The sequence below is a fragment of the Pantherophis guttatus genome, chromosome 4 (genome assembly GCF_059756535.1).
Source record: "Pantherophis guttatus breed Tessera chromosome 4, ASM5975653v1, whole genome shotgun sequence".
Lineage (NCBI taxonomy): Eukaryota > Metazoa > Chordata > Lepidosauria > Squamata > Colubridae > Pantherophis > Pantherophis guttatus.
The window spans coordinates 36,402,555-36,422,744 of record NC_142066.1 but is presented as its reverse complement, the minus strand read 5'-3'; the positions used below and the strand labels follow the sequence as shown (position 1 = coordinate 36,422,744).

The window sequence follows — 20,190 nt, the reverse complement described above, 5'->3', positions numbered from 1 at the left end:
ACTGCATACCTCCCAGCGACCGGTAAGATCCCACAGAGTTGGTCTCCTCCGGGTCCCGTCAGCTAAACAATGCCGGCTGGTGGGCCCACGGGGGAGGGCCTTCTCTGTGGCTGCCCCAGCTCTCTGAAACCAGTTACCTCCTGAGGTCTGGACCATCCCCACCCTATTGGCCTTCTGAAAAGTGGTGAAGACCTGGCTTTTCCGGCAGGCCTGGGGCCATTGATCTCTCTTTTGTGATCTGGCAAGATTCAGCCATGAATGGCGTGAATGAGTTTTTAATATTTTTAATTTTAAAATGTTTTTTATAATGATTTTTTAAAATGTATTGTGAGCCGCCCTGAGTCTTCGGACAGGGGTGACATATAAATTGAATTAATTAAATTAAAGTAAAGTAAATTAAGTTAAACTAAATTAAACAATGATAAACTCCAAAAGTGGGAAATAGTTGGTATCATCGTGCTCAAGAAGAAGTCACAGAAGTGGTGACAGAACAATCAGGATGAGACTGGAAAGTTTGAGCTAGTAGCAAGACTTTGAAACAGGCCTGAAAAAAGTGATATCACCCAAATTTTTAACTATAAACAGGGCTGAAATGGCAATCTGAAAATCAAAGCAGCAATTTATAAAACTGTGATTATCTTAATCTATTAGAATGCATAAGCATTTTTAGAAAATAAAAATGGTGTAAAATGAGAGACGCTCCAGAAGATAAAATGAGGAGAAGCAAGAATTTTATAAGTAAGTAGGCATAATTACATATATTCCTTTGTGCTCAAAATTTGGGGGGTCCCTAATCTAATTGTTGGTGCAGCCCCATTTTGCATATCACATAGTAATCTCATTGTCAGCAAATGATATCATGGAAATTTAGAGATTTGGGGTATTCTGTTAAATGGACAGATGACCCAGATTTCATGTATAAAAGTGCTTCTTCACACTATGTATAATTAGGTGAATGGTCCTCACTTATGTCCCTAGACATGCAGCAGGTGGAATGACTATGATGGGAGATGAAATTTTATGAAAAGAAATACCCATGAAACAAAGTGACAAGACCTGTTCCAGAACATTTTTCACATATATTTTCTCAATTCATTTTTGAAGATAGATAATAATATTGGCCATATAATATTTTGTCTGACGTTGACTCTATAGTCTTGTGCCATGTAATTAAGTCTGGAGGGATGCCAAAAGATTTATTATGGTTGCCAAATATAAACTTTCCCACTGATGATACATCTTTACATAATATAACAAGAGTTGAGTAGTATATCTCCAATACAGAATCAATACTGAGTCTAAAAGGCATGCATCAAAAGAAACAATAATTTTGGATAAAAAAAGAGTAAGTGATTTGAATATTTGATAGAAAAAAAACAGTTTCTTTTTCTCTGGGATAGATTGGAATTTATTGAAATATGTATGATTTAATGTTATTAGATTCATTTCTATAATTTCAATATTGAGAAGGTAACTTAAACAAATGAAACTATAACCTAGTGCTCTACTATAACACTGGTCAAAACTCCCAGAGCAGCTGACAAAATCATTATACTTCGTCTGTTCCTTGCATGTGTGTGTGTATGTCTGGTTGTGTGTAGGAGAAACTGAGAAAATGAGGCAATTGGAAAGCCTCTTCTCTCAAAAAGTATTATAACATTGTATATTATGGATTTAGTTATTAAATCTGTGTCCTGTCTTTTCTCCAGGAGACCAACGCACCATGCATGTCACCCTTCTCAATTTTGTCTTGACTACAGCAGCCTTATGAGTGCTGAGAAACTGGTTAGCCAAAGATCTAAATGAAGTCCCATGGATGAGAGTGTTTTTGACAGCTTCTTTTAGTTTAAGCACTACACCAGGAATATAATTAGAATGAGGAGGGATAGATGAGAGAACTTAATAATGAATTCCTTAATCAGTAATGGATTGAGATATGTGGAGAGTGCATTGATTAGATTAATTAGAGAGTAATGTTGTGGACCTGTTCTAATTATTGTTTCTCTTGTCTCAAATTCCTTCCAGATATGGCATTCATCTTTATCTTTGCTTAAGCATGGAGAATCAAAGTGCTGTGTCTTACTTTCTGCTCCTGGAATTCTACAAAAATCGACATCTACAGATTCTACATTTTTTCTTGTTCTTTGTGTTATATCTAGCAACAATAACAGCAAATCTTCTAATCATTTCTGCAGTAGCTTTAGATAATCAATTGCATAGCCCCATGCACTTGTTTCTGATGAATTTGGCTGTGCAGGACCTCGGCATTGTTTCAGTCATCATCCCTAAGTAGTAGTGATACACCAACACCAGATAAAGTAATCAGTAAAATTATGGAATGTGCGGAATTAGATAGACTCACAAAGGAATTACAAAATAGGGAAGAACATGACTTTTACTTAGTATGGGAAAAGTGGTATAGTTGGTTGAAAGATAGGAAAGAGATGAAGCAATAGGAAGTAAACAAAATGACCAAATACAGTATGATGGAAACAAAGAACAGAAATAGGTCAACAAAGATCAATAGTAGATAAACAAAAGGGAATGATCAAATAAGGAAGAGTCAAAATACACTTTGCCCCCTCTACATAAAAAGTGCCATAAACAAATACACTGTTGCAGCTTTTGATGAAAACCAAGGACCATATGCCAATGAAATGTCAAGGTTCCATGTGATAATCTAAACTTGGGAAACAATGGAACAACATTCAAACCAGGAAGTTATCAACATCCTTGATGCTCAAGAACAAGGCAAAGAAATGGTGACATAGCACTCCAACTGGTGAGCTCCAGAAAGAGAGCCTTCTATGCTATTGCCACTGTCCTGTGGAATGTCCTTTCTTCTGGAGGTGACACAGGTGACGATTCAGAAAAGAATAAAAAACATGGTTCTGTGGCCTTGAGTGGTAAGTCCAGAGAGCACACAGCCATGGGGCTGTTTAGTGCCTTCAAAGACTTCTCTTCACCTTTCAAATAATTTTTGACAGATTTTTAATCATCCTTGCCTTTTTAAAAAAATTAGCTTTGATATACTGGTTTTTATATTTTAATATTTTATTGTACACTGCCCAAAGTTCCTCTGTTATGGACATCAGCAGCTCAAAAATTTGATAGATGATAGATGGGTATACTTAATAGATGATAGATAAATAGATCGATGGAAGTTGAAGTTGAATTCCTTGTGGCTAGTATCCATGCAAGTTTTGTTTGCTTTATTTTTATCATTGTGTCATATATCATGATCTTCAAAGAATTGAGAATTCTTTCTGTGAAAAGAAGATAGAAAGCTTTTTCCACTTGTCTTCCCCATGTTATAGTCTTCTCTATGTTTCAAGTAACAGTGTGTTTGGCATATTTGAGATGTCCCTCTTACAACCCATCTTAATTAGATTTAGCATTAACTGCCTTACATTCTTTATTTCCACCCCAATTCAATCCAATCATCTATAGCAGTGGTCCCCAACCCCCAGTCCGCGGACTGGTGCCGGGCCGTGGAGTACCTGGCACCGGGCCGCGCAGTGGCCGGGGGACATGAACGCTGCAGCGCAAAGGCTCCTGGGCCGTGCGCAATGGGCCATGCGCAAAAGCTCCTGGGCCGTGCCCCCACCCCTGCGCCTGCTCAGCGGGCCGCGGCGATAAAAAGGTTGGGGACCACTGATCTATAGTAGTGATGGCAAGCCTTTTTTCCCTCGGGTACCGAAAGCATGCGTGTGCATGCCCACACCCATAATTCTTTTTTATTTTTATTGAAAAAGTTTTTCAAATACAGATTTTTCCCCCTTTTTTCCCCCCTCCTCCCTAACCCCCCTCCCCCTCCCCTCCCCCCATGGCTTCTCCAAAATAAAATCCAAATTGATATCACATTATATAATACTTTACCATCGTTTTACACCACTCCCCATATGCTAACCATTTCTTTCTAACATTATTATTATATCCCCCCTATACTATACATTTCAAAGCAACATTCAGCTGTAAAATTATATAATAAATCCTAATTTGGCATTTATTCAACTCATAATCTACCCATTTCCTCCACCCCCATACATGTATCTCTTAATTCAAATCTTTTACGTATATTAATATCTGAACATAACATCCCTTTTCCTAAACTAAACAATCAGTAACCTAACCTATCTCCACCCACTTTCCTACAGGTCTACCATACATAATATTTTTAATATCTTTGTTCTTCTGCCCACACCACTAAAAGATATTTCCATATATAAATAAAATCCTCAAATGACTTTAAATTTGTAATCCATATAGTATCTTCTGTAATGTCTTTCAACTAGATTATTAATTCCATCGCCCGTGTTAGGGTAACATCAAGTTCTACTTCCAACAGTATATTCAGTATCTTCAATTACCATCTGCCCCCATCAATAATAAATGTTTCTGTATATAAAAAACCACCCGAGTGACTTTATATTTATATTCCATATAGTATCTTCTGTAATGTCTTTTGTTTTTTGTCTAGATTATTAATTCCAACCACCACGTTAGGGTAACAACCAGATCTTCTGCATGCCCCAATTCCATAATTCTCTTGCCTTATAACTCAACATATACGTAATCCATTTTCCAAAGAATCCAAAATAGAAAGTTCCAATCCGCTCAATCAAAGGCCATCTTCCACATCCCAAAAACACCAGCACTGCAGAGATCTGTTATTCTTCTCAAAATAGTATAAGTCTGTAATTTGCCTCAGTTATATTTTCATGTATCAGCCTTCTATAAATCCCGCTTATTATATTTAATCGTCTCTTAAGTAACTGGCATTAGTCTGTTGGCTAAAGAAAAAGAAAAAAAAAGTTTTTTTTGTTTAGTTTAAAATTTTTTTAGTTTTGTAGAACCTGCTTCTTCTTTTCTTAATGTGTTGTGATTTAGATCTCCATCCTGGTTGCCTTTCTTGGACTTGTATATCAGCTGATTGAATTACATGCTGGTCTGTAACTTGATAAGACATCAAATCGAAATCCAAAGCTGCCTCTCTTATATTTATAGGTGATCCAGCTATAGCCTCTGGAGGAGAATCCAGAAGCGGCTCATCCAAAAAGGCCTCTATAACTTGTTGTTTTTCCATTACCTCCATCTCCATCTGCTTAGCCTGAGTTTCAATCTCTTGTTCATTTTGCTTTTCTTTATCCCCCTCCTGTGTTCTTTTTTTTTTTTATTGAAAAAGTTTTTCAAATACAGATTTTTCCCCCTTTCCCCCCCCTCCTCCCCCCCACCCCCCTCCCCTTGACTTCCTCATAGTAAAACCCAAGTTCATAACAGATTATATCATACTTTACTATCCACATACTCAATCTCCATATACTGACCCTTTCATTTTAATAAGATTATCATACCCCCCGTATACTATGCTATAATAAACATTTCAAAGTGACATTCTATCTTAACACTGATGACATACGTGGAGATGTTAGGTCCATTTTAAAAACCTTGTAGTAAAATTCTTCCGCTTTTTCAACAGTATTTAGTTGATACCTTTCTCCTTGATATCTCAATATTATACCAACTGGAGCATCTCACCTAAATGGGATGTTTTGTTTCTTTAGCTCAGTCACCAAAAATCCAAAGTCCTTTCTATCTTTTAACATCTTGGACGGCAGCTCTTTATATATCCAAATCTTCCTTCCATTCATTTCTAGAGTGGAGTTAAAAGACTTTTGCACAATATTGTTTCTTATCTTTTATCAGTAAAGTAAATCACCACATCTCTAGGCAACTGCCTTTGCTTTGCCACCCAAGAATTTGCTCTGTAGGCCTTATCAATCTTACAGGATACCTCTTCAGGACTAACCTTTAAAACCACAGCCAGAACTTCAGCAGACATCTTTCTCAAGTCTTCTCTGTTATTTTCCTGTATTCCCCTGATTCTGACTGCAAATTCCATGGATCTAAATTGCATCATTGTGACTTCATTTTCAATCCTTTGTTTTATATTATCTGCATTGTAAGTCTTGTGATCAGCTTCCTTTATTTTAGACTCTACTTCTGAACTATTTTCTTGAATCATTGTCAAGTCATTTTCAATTCTTTGTATTTTATTATCCAAATTATGAATCTTATAATCAGCTTCCTTCATTTTAGACTCTATTTCTGAGTTGATATCTTTATCCATCTTTATAATTATTTCTGAAAAACTTTTCAAAGCTGTTACAATATATCATTTCAGGTTATCATACTTTTGTTGTACCAACTCTTTAATTTCCTGTCTAAATTTTTCAAGGTTCTGGTTCACAATCTCATCATGTCTTGCCATCTCCTCCAAAACAAATTCCTTTAGGTCTTTAAAGCCATTCTTCTGCATCTGCAAGCTCAAAACTTGTTCATGTGATTTGTAAATGAGGGAGCCCCCCCCCCACAGCTTGGTTGTCTGGCTTTGTCAGTTTTAACGCCATCCTGCCACACAAACAGATTTTTTTTTCCTTTTAAAGAAAAAGACTTCTCTCCAGACAATATCAATATCAAGTCTCTAAGAAGGAAGAAACATGAAATAAGAATTTTTCTCTTCACTTCTAGCCAGCGCTACTGTTTCAGATACTTTGTAACATATTAAGCTATTCAAACGGAAGGACTTTCGCTTTCAGCTTTCTTCTCAAGCCTCAGCCAGTCGCCATTTTAAACTTTTTTTTTCCCCTTTCACTCTTTCTTCACTTTTAAAATCAGTCTTAGGGTTGTTAGAAATACTTGCAATTTAGAGTCCCAGATCCGGATTTCATCCTGCTTATTCAGACAATCTGTTAGTTTTCGTTAGTTGGGTTGGTCCCATTGCCTGGCTCTGCAAAGTGCAGAGTTCTCCCGAAGCCCGGAGCAGCGGTGAGCTGAATAGGGAGCCTCATCCTGCTTCCTCCCCAAGAGTAAAAAAAGAACTCTGGGGACTTCGCAGAGGGCTCTACCTGCCCTCGCCGGCTCTATCTCACATTTCCTTAAGGAAATGGAGTTTTTTGAGCCGCCTTTCAGCTGTAAAGGCGGCTCTTTACAGGCGACGGGGCTGGCGGTCTCAAAAGACTGTCTAACGGCGACGGAAGCCAAACCGGAAGCCCGCCCACAGCCATAATTCAATGCCCCCCCACACCTCACCCCCTTCCGCATACATGTGCGAACCCCACCCCTGCGCTCCCCCATGTATGTGCACACGACCCCTCCGCGCCTGGTTTTGGGCCTAGCAGGCATGCCTGAAGTTTCCGGAGCCCGGCACATTTCCAGATTTCCAGTGGGCCTGGAAGGCCCGTTTTTTGCCCTCCTGAGCTCCAGAGGCTTTCTTGGAGATTGGGGAAGGTGAAAACAGCCTTGCCTGCCCCCCCCCCGAGGCCCTTCGGAGGCTGGAAACAGCCCATTTCCGGACTTACGGTGGGCCCAGAAGGCTCATGTGCCCACAGATGTGGCTCCACATGCCACCTGTGACAGGCGTGCCATAGGTTCGCCATCATGGATCTATAGCATAAGAAATAAAGTCTGTGCTGTCTAAATTGTGGGGGTTCTGACAGTTTATTTTGAATATATTTTCTTTTTAAAAAATGTACATCAAATGCTCTGTGTCTTTTTCCCTCATTTTTTTGAGGCTGAGATAGAAGTAGAGCTTACCATTCTGAACCCATGATAGTATTTGACAAGGCTTCAACCAACAATCCCAAAACTCTATTTACTGCCCTGTTTTTCAGGGTGCTGTGGGTTGCTTTAGCAGCATTATGAATTCCTCATGATGCAGTTGAAAACTGCCATCTAAGAAAAGGACACTCAACTGGCAAATTTTCCCCTGTCAAACTTCCAATAAATCCACAAGAGCTGCACATATGGATTCCTGACTTTTCTTTCTCCTTTCACCCAATAGTGGAAGAGAAACAAACTTTAAACAACTTCCTTAACACATGAGGAAGCATGGATGAAGGACTCTGATGCTGCCTGCTACATAATTTCATACCCTTCTTACACTCCACCAGCTAATTATCCAGAATATTTGATGAGGTTTGGCAGTTTGTTTCTATTCTTAACTGTAGAAATGTATATGAACACCAAGTGTTATGCAGGTTACAAAGTTTTATTGGAAAAGAACATCTTGGTTTCCCTTATCTCATATGCATGTACACACACACCTGTTTTCATATACCTGTCTCATGGGAATTAATTTAAAGGTAACCCAGCATCTACCAAAGGCATGGAAATCCTTTATGGTCTTGACAGTTGCTTGCACAACTACATTTTTCTTTCCAGCTGGCATCCTCATTCTTCTAAGATCAGTTGTCTGATCTTCAAGGTTCTTTCCTGTTTCCAGGAATTCAGCATTTCAGCTATCTGATAAACATTAATGTGTCTCTCTAGCTTCCAGAGTATGGCTTCTTAACTGCTCTTACATAGAGGGTGGCTCTAACATTTTTATGACTTTCTGTTAAATTTTGTTACAAAATTTAAATTTTGTTACTTTAACTGTAACTCCAAAATTGAATTAATAGTTCCTGGCTTTTCTAAATAGGTTTTGCTATTTTTTCATAAAGGAAGGACCATAAATATGCCTTTTTTTATGAAACCCAAGGACCATATCGTAATGGAATGTCAATGTTTTATATAGTAATCCAATTATTAGAAAAGATGGACAGAAAGCAGAAAGTTATTGATATCCTTGATACTCAAGAACAAGGCACAGAAATGGTAGCACAGCTGTGAGATTTAAGATTCCCAGATGAACGACTCAGGAGACTCCATGAACAATACAAAGAGCTGTTTATTGAACCTTTTGCAAAAGGGACTTCCTTGTGCTCATGTGAGACACAAAGCAAGTACAGATTACTTATGATTACAAGTTTAAATACAGTTTCAGCGTAAAAATCCTCCCCTTTGTACCGCCCCTTAATTACTTACATAAGATAATATTACTTACATAAGATAAGTGTTTTGGTTAAATAGCAACTGTTTTCCCGGATTTGAATATCCCCTGATAATTGTGGTCATACCAACATTATCAATCTCAATATGACAGCCCTCTTCCTGCCAGTGTCAGCTTGACCTGACATGGAATGTCCTTAATCAATTTATGGCTGTTATTCCCCTCTGTTATTTCCCAAGAAATCCTGTATTTCATAACTGCCTCACATCTGGTGTTTTTAGGTCATATAAAGGACAAACATGGCCCCTCTCTTGTTCTGCTTTTACAGGAATAATGTACACTTCTCTCAACAGCGAGGAGAGTTTGAACCAGTAGACCATTTCTTAATCAAGGCAATAGACCATTTCTTAATCAAGGCAATAGCCTATTTCTTAATGGCAACATTGTGCCATCTAAAGGCTTATAGTATAAGACAGAGCAGATGAGACACTAATTACAAGACAACACATGGAAGGGGTCATAGACATATGCACAAGCACACATGCCTCCCACACACAAACTTGTGGTAGAAAAATAATTAAATCTCTTTACAAAGTTCCCAAAAAGAGATGATGTCTATTTGATATTTTGTATTAAATAGGATGTAGAAGTGGACATCAAATGTCATAAACATTGACTTGTCATCAAAGCATATTTCCAAAAGATCAAAGTTGACAATGAAATCTTTCCATGTGCCATAAACAGACAACTTTTGAAAGCATTTTATAATGGTTCAAGTAATCCTTGCTTTTATAAATATTTTATAATGATACAGTCACTTATCAACCTGCCTCATTAAGCAATAATTACAAAGATTAGGGGAAAAAATGGCTTTGCAATTATGACTGTGGCAGCATCCAAGAATCATGTGATTGTGATTCATGTGCTTAACAATTGGCTTCCAACAAGCAGCATTAATGAAGGATGGGGAAATGGAATATTAAGTAGTGATCATATGATGTCTTATTTAATAACCTTAGTGATTCATTTAATGACAGAAATGGACTTACAATGAGGTTGTAAGTCCAGCATGGTCATGTGATCTCCAAAGGACTGGGGTACTTCTAACAGATTTGCCAATTCCAGTTGTGGTCAATAGGCAAGGACTACCTGTACATGCAATGTGAAAATGAACTCATAGTCAAGTCTTCAATGGGACTTTTCCCACAAAACTCTAGTAAGCATGAATTACAATTATTGAGAGATTTAACTTTGTTTTCCTCTAGGACTTATGAAGAGTTTGAATCTTTCGAACTCTTGCTGCAGCCCATCCTCAGGAGCCCAAAAGCTCAGAAGACTAAACCTCTGGTCTTGGTGACTGACCCAAATTGGATCCTGCCTTTTCTAAAGAAATGTTTAGAAAATAAAAATAGTGGGCAATGTGGGATATCCTGTGTGATACTCTGGAGAATTCCATGTGTTGAGACTATTAGCTGCTAATTGCTAATTATGTTAAACATCCAGATACTTGTTATAATATTTTGTTAATTCTTTTTGTATGGTCTAGAGGGAAGCAAAATAATTGCAAATGTGAAGTCAACTTATTATTGAACTTCCCAAATATAAACTCAAAGTTACCCACTGATACATGTTTTTCATAGCTGAACAATTTGTGTAGTATTTCTGCATTACTGGATAATAATTCTGTGAAGAAAAATAGTAAGTGATGAATATACTGATTGTTGTGCAAAAAGGCCATTTCCTGCTTTCTAAAGTGAATTGGCACTTCTTTACATATCCGTGACTCTACATTACATTCATTATTATACTTCTGACTCTGGGGAAAGGATTGAAAAAAAAATAAAATTATAACCCAGTATTTTGCTATAACAGAGAAACTTTTTAGGGTTGGGAGGAGAACAAAGATTTATTCTAAAAGGTAGGTTTAAAGTATTATGAAAAAAATAATAGAAATCTGCTGCAGTAGAGGGGGTGGTGTATAACCTTCCTAAATAATGAAGCAAGGCAATGCTTAATATAATGGTATATCTTCCGCATGTGAATATTGGATGTTTTAAAAAGATGTATTTTACAATTTGCACAAATTTAAATACTCTGGTTGAATTGAATACTAATTGATGAATTAGCATCTATAAAATCATTTCTAGATCAATCTGCACTTATGGAATAATGTTTGTTTTCCATTTTAGTTAAAAATTTGATTCACATTGTCCAAATTCATTGCTATGGTACAATGTGTTCATTCTATAATAAAGGAAAAATAATGGAAAAAACAAATCCCTCATTGTTCTTTGTTATATTTTTGGTAGGAACATTCAAATATGATTTGTTTTAAAATTTAGCTAATCAATAAAATGTACCTCCAATCTCACAATTATCAGTCAGTGGAATGGTCCATTTAAACACACCATTATGGTTGCACATTATTAATTATGCTAAAATAGTATAAGTAATAAACTGTGAGAAAAATAGGAGTGATAATTAAAAATATTTTTAAAAAGCATTCATAAATTAGAAAGCTTGAAGGCAAGTGTTAGAGCGTTTCCCTATGAATTGGAAAGGAAGAAAGGAAGATAGTGGGTCTTCTGCTACTTAGTCAGAGCTCTTTCACTGGGTTTCCTTAATGCATTCTTGACGTTCTCAAACCATGGTTCTCTTGAAGCTGAAGACCAAGACCAGTCTGAAAGGTTTGATTGATTCTGAATACAGCTGATCAATTGAAGCCAGTGTGCTCTTCCAGGCTATGAAACCCAGCTCAACTTGTTTGCTTCAAGGAGTCAGGAAAACTATACATTCAAAGTCCAGGAAAGCAACAGAGTAGAAATTTTGGCTCTGTTTATCTAAAGCCCAACCATCGCTGGCCCACAAGTTCAACTTATTGAAGGGGCATAAGTGTCCTTTGTCAGTATCAAGGTCACAACGGGTGAGGCTCTTTCAGTCTGGGGCAAAGAATCTGGCTTCCGAGGCTCAATGAGATTTCTCTCAGAGAGAACAAAAAAGTGAGGAAGCCACTCAGGGCTGGGTACCCCTTTCTGCATATCTTCTGAATGACTTCAAGTAAGAGGAAAGGAGGAAAGCAAGGCAGGGCACAACACAGGAAGTTTCATGGAAAAGCATACGAGCCACTCAAGAGGTTATGTTCCTTGTTCTGACTAACAAATCTTAATTTGAAATTATTGGATCCCTTTTAATATTGATATTAATTTTCTTTCCTGTAGCTATTAGAATTGTAGTAAAAGCAGTCTATTTTTCTTCAGAGTGGGATGTCTTCTGGAACTAAAAATGTCTAGCAGATTTCTTCTAAAGCATAAAGTTTCACTTCTGAATGAAAAAAAAAAGAAATAATTCTTCCATTAAAAAAAAAATGACTTGACCATAAAATTAAGCAAACTTTGAGCCAAATTGAATGTCTTAAGTAAAGTTCTAATATTTCTTATATAAATACTCAACCAACATTTTTTGTTTTAAGCATTATAATCTTATTTTTCAAAATCTATCAGAACATGTGACAAAAAAGTTCTCCATCTCTTTGTGTTTGTGTCTGTGTTAAACACACTCAGACATTAGGCATTCTCTGCTCCCAAGCACCACATCTATAACTTCATGGATTTATGTAGTGGTTCTGTACCCTGTCTTTCCTTTATATATTATATTTATTTAATTATTGCTATCCTTCCTTTAATATTTATTTATTTATTTATTTTATTTGTCAAGCATGTATGAGAAAATAAGTATAAACATAACATAAACATAAGTATAAACAGGTATAAGTATAAACATAAGAAACAAGTACAAATAAATGGAAACAGTAGGACAAAAAAAAATGTTGGTGCGCTTATGCACATCCCCTTACAGACCTCTTAGGAAAGGGGTGAGGTCCACAGCAGACAATTTAAGTTTAAAGTTATGGGGGTTTGATGATGTAACAAGAGAGTCAGGTAGTGCATTCCAGGCATTGACTACTTTGTGGATGAAATTGTATTTTCTGCAATCAAGTTTGGACTGGTGTACTATGAGTTTGTATCTATTGTTTGCCCCTGTATTGTTGTGGTTGATATTATTGCGGTTATAAGTAACTCAAAATTGAAAACATACCTAATACTCCTTCCTCCTTCTATTTCTCCCACAATACCAGCCCTGTGAAGTGGGCTGGTCTGAGAGTGACTCAAAGTCATTTAACCAGTTTTTCATATTTAAGGTGGGAGAAGAACTCACACTCTTCTCATTTCCAGGGCAACACTTAACTTTCACTCCATTTGTTTTACGAACAACCAAGTCTTATAAAAATATAACGAAAATGACCAATATAAAGTCCCCCAAGCTTCCTCCATAGCTAAAAATGGTCTTGATAGACGCATTCAAATTCTAAAAAACATTTTAACCATCACAACAATATAAAGAATTGTGATGGAAGAAGGTAAGAAAAAAAAGAGGGGTTTTTTTGGTTGGTAATTTCATGAATGTTTAATTGAAATATATGGAGAGTGCACTGACTAGACATTGGCATTCTTTGAACATGATATAGTTTGTCACTTTACTTTTAAAGTTTTCCTTTCTGTTCTCAGTACGTATGAAGCTGTAACTTCATTGTTTTAATTAAATGGTTTTTTCACGTCAGATTCCTTACAGATATGGCATTCATCTCAGTCCTAATTTAAGAGAATCAAGAGAATGGAGAATCAAACAATTGTATCTTACTTTCTGCTCCTGGAATTCTCCAAAGATCGTCATCTGCAGCTTCTACATTTCTTCTTATTCTCCATATTATACCTGGGAACTGCAGCAACAAATCTTTTCATCATCTCTGCAGTAGTTGTTGACCATCGACTACACACACCAATGTACTTCTTTCTAGTGAATTTGGCTGTGCAGGATATGGGTATTGTTTCAGTCATTGTTCCCAAATCCATGATAAATTCCCTCATGGATGCCAGACACATCTCTTACTTTGGTTGCGTTGCACAAGTCTTGATCTTTGTCTGTTTTGAAGCTTCTGATTTATCCCTCCTGACAGTCATGGCATATGATCGGTATGTTGCCATTTGCCACCCACTGCACTATGAAATGGTAATGAATTGGAAAGCCTGCACCAAAATTGTGATCCTGGTGTGGGTGGCAAGTTTTCTCTATGCAATGTTGCATACCTGTGGCACTTTTTCTACTCCTTTCTGTTCTAATGTTGTCAATCAGTTTTTCTGTGAGATTCCACAATTGCTAAAGTTATCATGTTCTGGATTTAGTCTAATTGAAGCTGGAGTTATATTTGTGAGTATCTCTGCAACATTTGGTTGTTTTATTTTTATTTTTGTCTCATATACTTTGATCTTCAAGGCAGTGTTGAAAATCCCTTCTGTGAAAGGAAGACAGAAGACTTTTTCCACTTGTCTTCCCCATCTTATTGTCTTTTCCATTTTTTTGGTACCTGCATGCTTAGCATATCTGAGACCATCTTCTAACACTGCAACTTATTTAGATTTTGCATTAACTGCCCTATATTCTTTATTTCCACCATTTTTCAATCCTATCATCTATAGCATAAGAAATAAGAAAATCAAGTCTGTGCTGTCTAAATTGTGTAGAGTCTGACATTTTATTTTGAATATTTTTTTTCTAACATGTTTTTCCTTACATCAAATGCTCTGAATCTTTTCCCGTCATTTTTTGGGGCTACGATAGAAGTAGAGTTTGCCATTCTGGACCAATGACAGTGATTGAGAAGATGTAAACCTACAATCCCACAACTCTAATTACTGCCCTGTTTTTCAGGATGCTTTAGCAGCATCCTGAATTCCACATGTTGAAAACTACCGTCCTAGGTTTTCAGGATCAGATATAATGATGAGCTTATACCCTCAAAATCTTTCTATCATTCTCTTCCAATTTGAAATCCTAGTTTCTGTTCAATACAGGTGGTCTTTCATTAGAGAAAAAAAAACCAAAGTAGAGATTATCTTTATTGAAATCACAATCCAATTTTTTTCCAATACATTCATTGCAAAATATGATCCTGGAGCTGATTTTATATATCACAATAAGCCACTGTTCAATCAGTTATTGAGTAAGCTACAATTTACTTACCTCCCAGACAATAATAAGGCATAAATCATGATTTAAATACTATATATTAACTAGTTTCACACAATGTATAAATCAAAGCTAAGGAAACGTTATGATTTAGCAAATTGTTTCAATAAGCCCATAATCTCTTTGTAAAGTAATCCTAGGCACTATCATTCAATTTTTAAAATAAATTGTTTTAATTAATGTTATACTAATATACATTTTTTTTCAAAAATTCACATTGTTTCAGAGGGCAAAATCTTTTCCAAGGAGAAAAAGTCAGATTATTGCCATATTTATTGGGAAATACTTAGTTGGCATATTGCATTCTGCATATGTCTTATGCCAATTTGTGATTGAGAGGGTTCGATAGGAAAGGAAATCTGGATGTTGTGTAGTATATATAAAGGCAGACTTACAATGGGCTATTACAGATAGTCCTTGATTTACAACAATTAGTTTAGTAATGGTTACAAGTTACAACGGCACTAAAAAAGTGACTTATGACTATTTTTCACACTGTCCATTGCAGCATCTCCATGGTGATCAAAATTCAGATACTTGACAAATGACTCATATTTATGATAGTTGCAGTGTCATCTGATTACCTTTGTGACCACCTGAGAAACAAAGTCAATAGGAAAGCCGGATTCACTTAAGAACTGGGTTATTAATTTAACAACTGCAGTGATTCACTTAACAACTGTGGAAAGAAAGGTCATAAAATGAGGCAGAATTCATTTAACAACTATCTCACTTAGCAGCAGAGATTTTGGGCTCAGTTGTGCTCATAAATTGAAGATTACTTGGATTCTATTTTTTAGATGAACACTATTTCCAAAATTTGTAGCTCTATATTTCTTAATAAAATAACCTTACCATGGAAGGAGGATTCAGTGCTATATAGTATCTTTCTAAGCAAATGCCAAATTCTTTGTTTACAGTTAGTTTTATTTTATTTTTTTATTTTTATTTTTTAAATTATTATTTTTTCCTTAAAAAACACAAACAAAAGCAAAACAAAAGGAAAAGGAAAAAACTTTCCATTTTACAACAATTCCGTATCAGTGTATAATCACAATTTGTATTTTCCCTCCTTCATATTCACATATTTGTAATTGTGGTTCCCTTATTTCTTACATATTATTTATACTACTTCTTACTTATTTATACATTTCTATTATATCTATATATTATTGTACACACATTGTGTATTTCGTACCATTTTCCTAATACTTCCTTATCTCAAGTTCATCTCTATTGTATATTTTCTTATTTATTATTCCTGCCTCCAACCATTTATACCATTTATTTTGGTATGATATTATTTTTCCAATTTTATGCATAGATTATCCTAACTGCAGTTATAATACTGTATGTAGAATTAGATATTGTATTTCTTTATTATAATTTCTTGTATGTATGCCCAATAAAAATAATTCCGGTTTGCAGTCTATTTGATATTTAGTTATCTCTTCGAGCCATTTTTTAATTTTAGTCCAATACTTTTTTTGCTATTGCACATGTCCACCATAAAAGAAAATATGTCCTGTATGATTTTTTACAAATCGATGATGTGTTTGGGAGCATCTTAGCGAGTTTCGCTGGTGGGAGATGCCATCTATAAAACATTTTGTACTGGTTTTCCTTATAAGCTGCAGACATAGTCAATTTCAAATTTATTACCCAAAGTTTTTCCCATTTCTCCAAATCTATGCTATATCCAAAAAATTTTGCTTAGCTTATCATTGTTTCTTTAACCACTTCCTCTTCCATTCTATATCTCAATAAATATTTATATATTTACCTAATCAATTTTTCTTCTGGCCCTAGTAAAATCCTGTCTAATTCCTGCTGTTCTTTTTGAAATTCATAGAATTTTATATCACTTTTATTCCTGGTCTGAATTTGCATATATCTCCACCAATCTATATCTATACCCTGATCTTTTAGTTCTTGTTTGGATTTCAAATTATGACTGCTGATAGTTAGATATTAGCACAAAAGTGCAATATGCCTGCATGACTCAAAATGTTGTGGGCCCAAAGTCTATTTCATGGTGTGGCCCCATTTTGAATACTAAGTAGCATCCTAGCATTCAGTGATAACAGAAATACTAACAGGTTTTCAAGGTTTGGGGGATTTAATTAAGTAAAAAACATAACCACAATTCTTGCCAAAGAACATGCCTGCATGACTCAAAAATTGTGGGGTCAATGTCTACTTTATGGTACAACCCCATTTTGAATACTATGTAGTATCCTAGCATTCAGTGATAACAGAAATACTAACTTTCCAAATTGGGGGCATTCAATTAAATGAAAGAATTCATTTAACCAGAATTCTTGCCAAAATAATTAATTTAATTATTCATAACTAAATAAGAGAACTCATAGCTATCACAAGGTTAGATAGCTTTAATTTGGAGCATGCAATTGTTCAAAGCTGGATGTAAAATAGAATCCCAGGTGATGAGATCTGTTAGGAGAGCCTTCTCACATAATCGATTTGAACATGGAAAACAATTGCCACTAATTGCTAATTACAGAAATATAGAAGCTCATTATAACTTTTTGCATGTTTTTGTTGTATAGTCTAGAGGGAAACAAAATTATTGCTAGCAATAAAGTCAATTTATTATTAATTAAGCTTGCCAAATATAAACTCAAATTTATCCATATATCTTTTTCAAAACTGAACAAGAATTCAATTCCATCCATGCATTATTGAACAATAATTCTGTGAAGAAAAATAGTAAGTGATCAGCATATTGATTATTTTACAAAAATGGCCATTTCCTGCTTTCCAGGGCAAATTGGCACTTATTTACATGTGTATTATTTGACTTTTTTATTAGAATCGCTTTTATACTTTTAGCATTTAGGAGAAGATTTGATAAAATTAAATTGTAATCTAGTACTTTGCTCTAACTAAAAAATGTTTAGGGTCAGTAGAACAAATTATTGGAAATATAGCATATATATAATATTTTAAAAAAAAACAATAATCTGTAACAATCGATTAATTTCCATAAGAAAAAATAAAGAGATCTAGGAAATAACTTTAATTTACTGAAAGAATGGCATGAAGATTGGAGAGCTACATGTTCAGTTCTGCAGAAGATTGGACTGGAGTTTAGAGAATCAGTGGAACAGAGATTGTAGAACATTAAGTAGCACAAGGGACTCAAGGAGAGATGAAAGCATAGAGTTCAAAGGGTGGCAACAGAATAACAAAATAATACAATAACAGAATAGGAATGGATCTTGGAGGTCTTCTATTCCAACACCCTGCTCAAGCAGGAGATCTCTACCATTTCAGACAACTGGTTGTCCAATCTCTTCTTAAAAACCTCCAGTGATGGAGTACCCACAACTTCTGAAAGCAAGGAGAATTAAGAGCAATTTAAACAAGTTATTCAGCTAATGTTCAGGCAGAAAGAGAAGTATATTGATCCTTTCTACTAAAAAGAAAACTGGAATAATGAAAGGTTCTTGCTAAAGCAAAAAGAGAGAGAGAAATGTACTATCTATAGCTTTCACATATACATGCACAAAGTGTGTGAGAGGGGGTCATTGGCACAAATACTGCTTTACTTGGAAGGATGTGCATAAATATAATGAGGGAGTTGTTGGAGGAACATTTTTTCATTACTTTATAAGAATTCTGAAGTTTGTGGGCCATTATTAGGAAGTTTCTCAACAATAGGAAGGGAAGGGAAGGGAAGGGAAGGGAAGGGAAGGGAAGGGAAGGGAAGGGAAGGGAAGGGAAGGGAAGGGAAGGGAGATAGTGGCTACCTATCAATAACAGATTTGTTTTTAATGTTATTTTTCTTTCACAAAACTACTAAAATTGCTGTACACAAGTTTCATTGAAGGGGCTATTGAAGGAAAACCATTTTTCTTCAGAGTGGGATCTCTACTGGAACCAGATATGCCTGTGAGACTTCTTATAAGGCATAAGGGTTTTGGTTCTCAATGAAAAAGAGTACTAATCCTCCCAAACAATTTTCTGAGATTCTTGGCATGATCACTGTTTGGATATAGATTCATTATTTTTATCTAATAGGATTGCACCCCTCAGATACCTTACAGATGTGGCATTCGCCTTGGTCATAACATTAACATGGAGAATCAAACCACTGTGTCTTACTTCTTGCTCCTGGAATTCTCAAAAAATCGGCACCTGCAGCTTCTACATATTTTCTTATTCTTCATATTATACCTGGTAACTGCAACAGCAAATATTTTCATCATCTCTGCAGTAGCTTTTGACCATCGATTGCACAGCCCTATGTATTTCTTCCTAGTGAATTTGGCAGTGCAGGACCTGGGTATTGTTTCAGTCATTATCCCCAAATCCATAATAAATTCTCTTGTGGATACCAGACACATCTCTTACTTTGGTTGCTATGCCCAAATCCTGATTTTTACCTGCTTTGAAGCTTCTGATTTATCCCTCTTGACAGTAATGGCATATGACCGGTATGTTGCCATTTGCCATCCGTTACACTATGAGATGGTGATGAATTGGAAAGCCTGCACCAAAATTGTGATCCTGGTATGGATTATAAGTCTTCTCTATGCAATGTTGCATACCAGTGGCACTTTTTCAACCCCTTTCTGTTCTAATGTTGTCAACCAGTTTTTCTGTGAAATTCCACAATTACTAACACTATCATGCTCTGGATTCAATCTAATTGAAGTTGGAGTAATAGTTGCAAGTGCCATTGCATCACTGGGATGCTTTATTTTGATCATTGTATCTTATGCCATGATCTTCAAGGCAGTGTTGAGAATCCCTTCTGTGAAAGGAAGACAGAAGACTTTTTCCACTTGTCTTCCCCACCTTATAGTCCTTTCCATATTTTTGGTACCTGTATGTTTGGCATATCTGAGACCTCCCTCTAACACCCCAAGTTACTTAGATTTCATTCTAACTGTCCTATATTCTTTACTTCCACCCCTGTTCAATCCTATCATCTATAGTATTAGAAATAACAATATAAAATATGTCCTATCTAAGTTATGGAGTTCCTGATATTTTCTTTTAACAATATTTTCTGTCCTATTTTTCCTTGCATTGATTTTTTTTTGTCTTTTACTTTTGTTTTTTTGAGGAAAGGAAATACATTTGAAAATGAGACATAACTGAGTTAGAAGTAGAGCTCTGTTACTCTGAACCAGAGTAACATACACACTGAGAAAAAATCATAACATATAAACTGATATCTCTAGTTTTAGCCCTGTGTTTCAAGATGCTATGAATTGGTTTAGCAGCATCCTGAGAACCACAAA

The 20,190-nt window shown here is 35.8% G+C and overlaps 2 protein-coding genes across 2 annotated transcripts; both read left to right on the top strand.

Annotated features, from left to right (window-relative positions):
* Window positions 1-13,504: 13,504 nt before the first annotated feature.
* Window positions 13,505-14,419, top strand: LOC117668707 (olfactory receptor 14A16-like). The gene has a single exon (XM_034422768.2). It carries the CDS (start codon window positions 13,505-13,507, stop codon window positions 14,417-14,419), a length of 915 nt encoding a protein of 304 aa, XP_034278659.2.
* A 4,599-nt stretch (window positions 14,420-19,018) lies between these two features.
* On the top strand, window positions 19,019-19,933 carry LOC117668866 (olfactory receptor 14A16-like). The gene has a single exon (XM_034422922.2). It carries the CDS (start codon window positions 19,019-19,021, stop codon window positions 19,931-19,933), a length of 915 nt encoding a protein of 304 aa, XP_034278813.2.
* The last annotated feature ends 257 nt before the right edge of the window (window positions 19,934-20,190 follow it).

What these genes read in the sequence shown, in the direction of transcription:
- LOC117668707 (XM_034422768.2), top strand. Translation starts at nt 13,505, where the DNA reads ATGGAGAATCAAACAATTGTATCTTACTTTCTGCTCCTGGAATTCTCC.
- LOC117668866 (XM_034422922.2), top strand. Translation starts at nt 19,019, where the DNA reads ATGGAGAATCAAACCACTGTGTCTTACTTCTTGCTCCTGGAATTCTCA.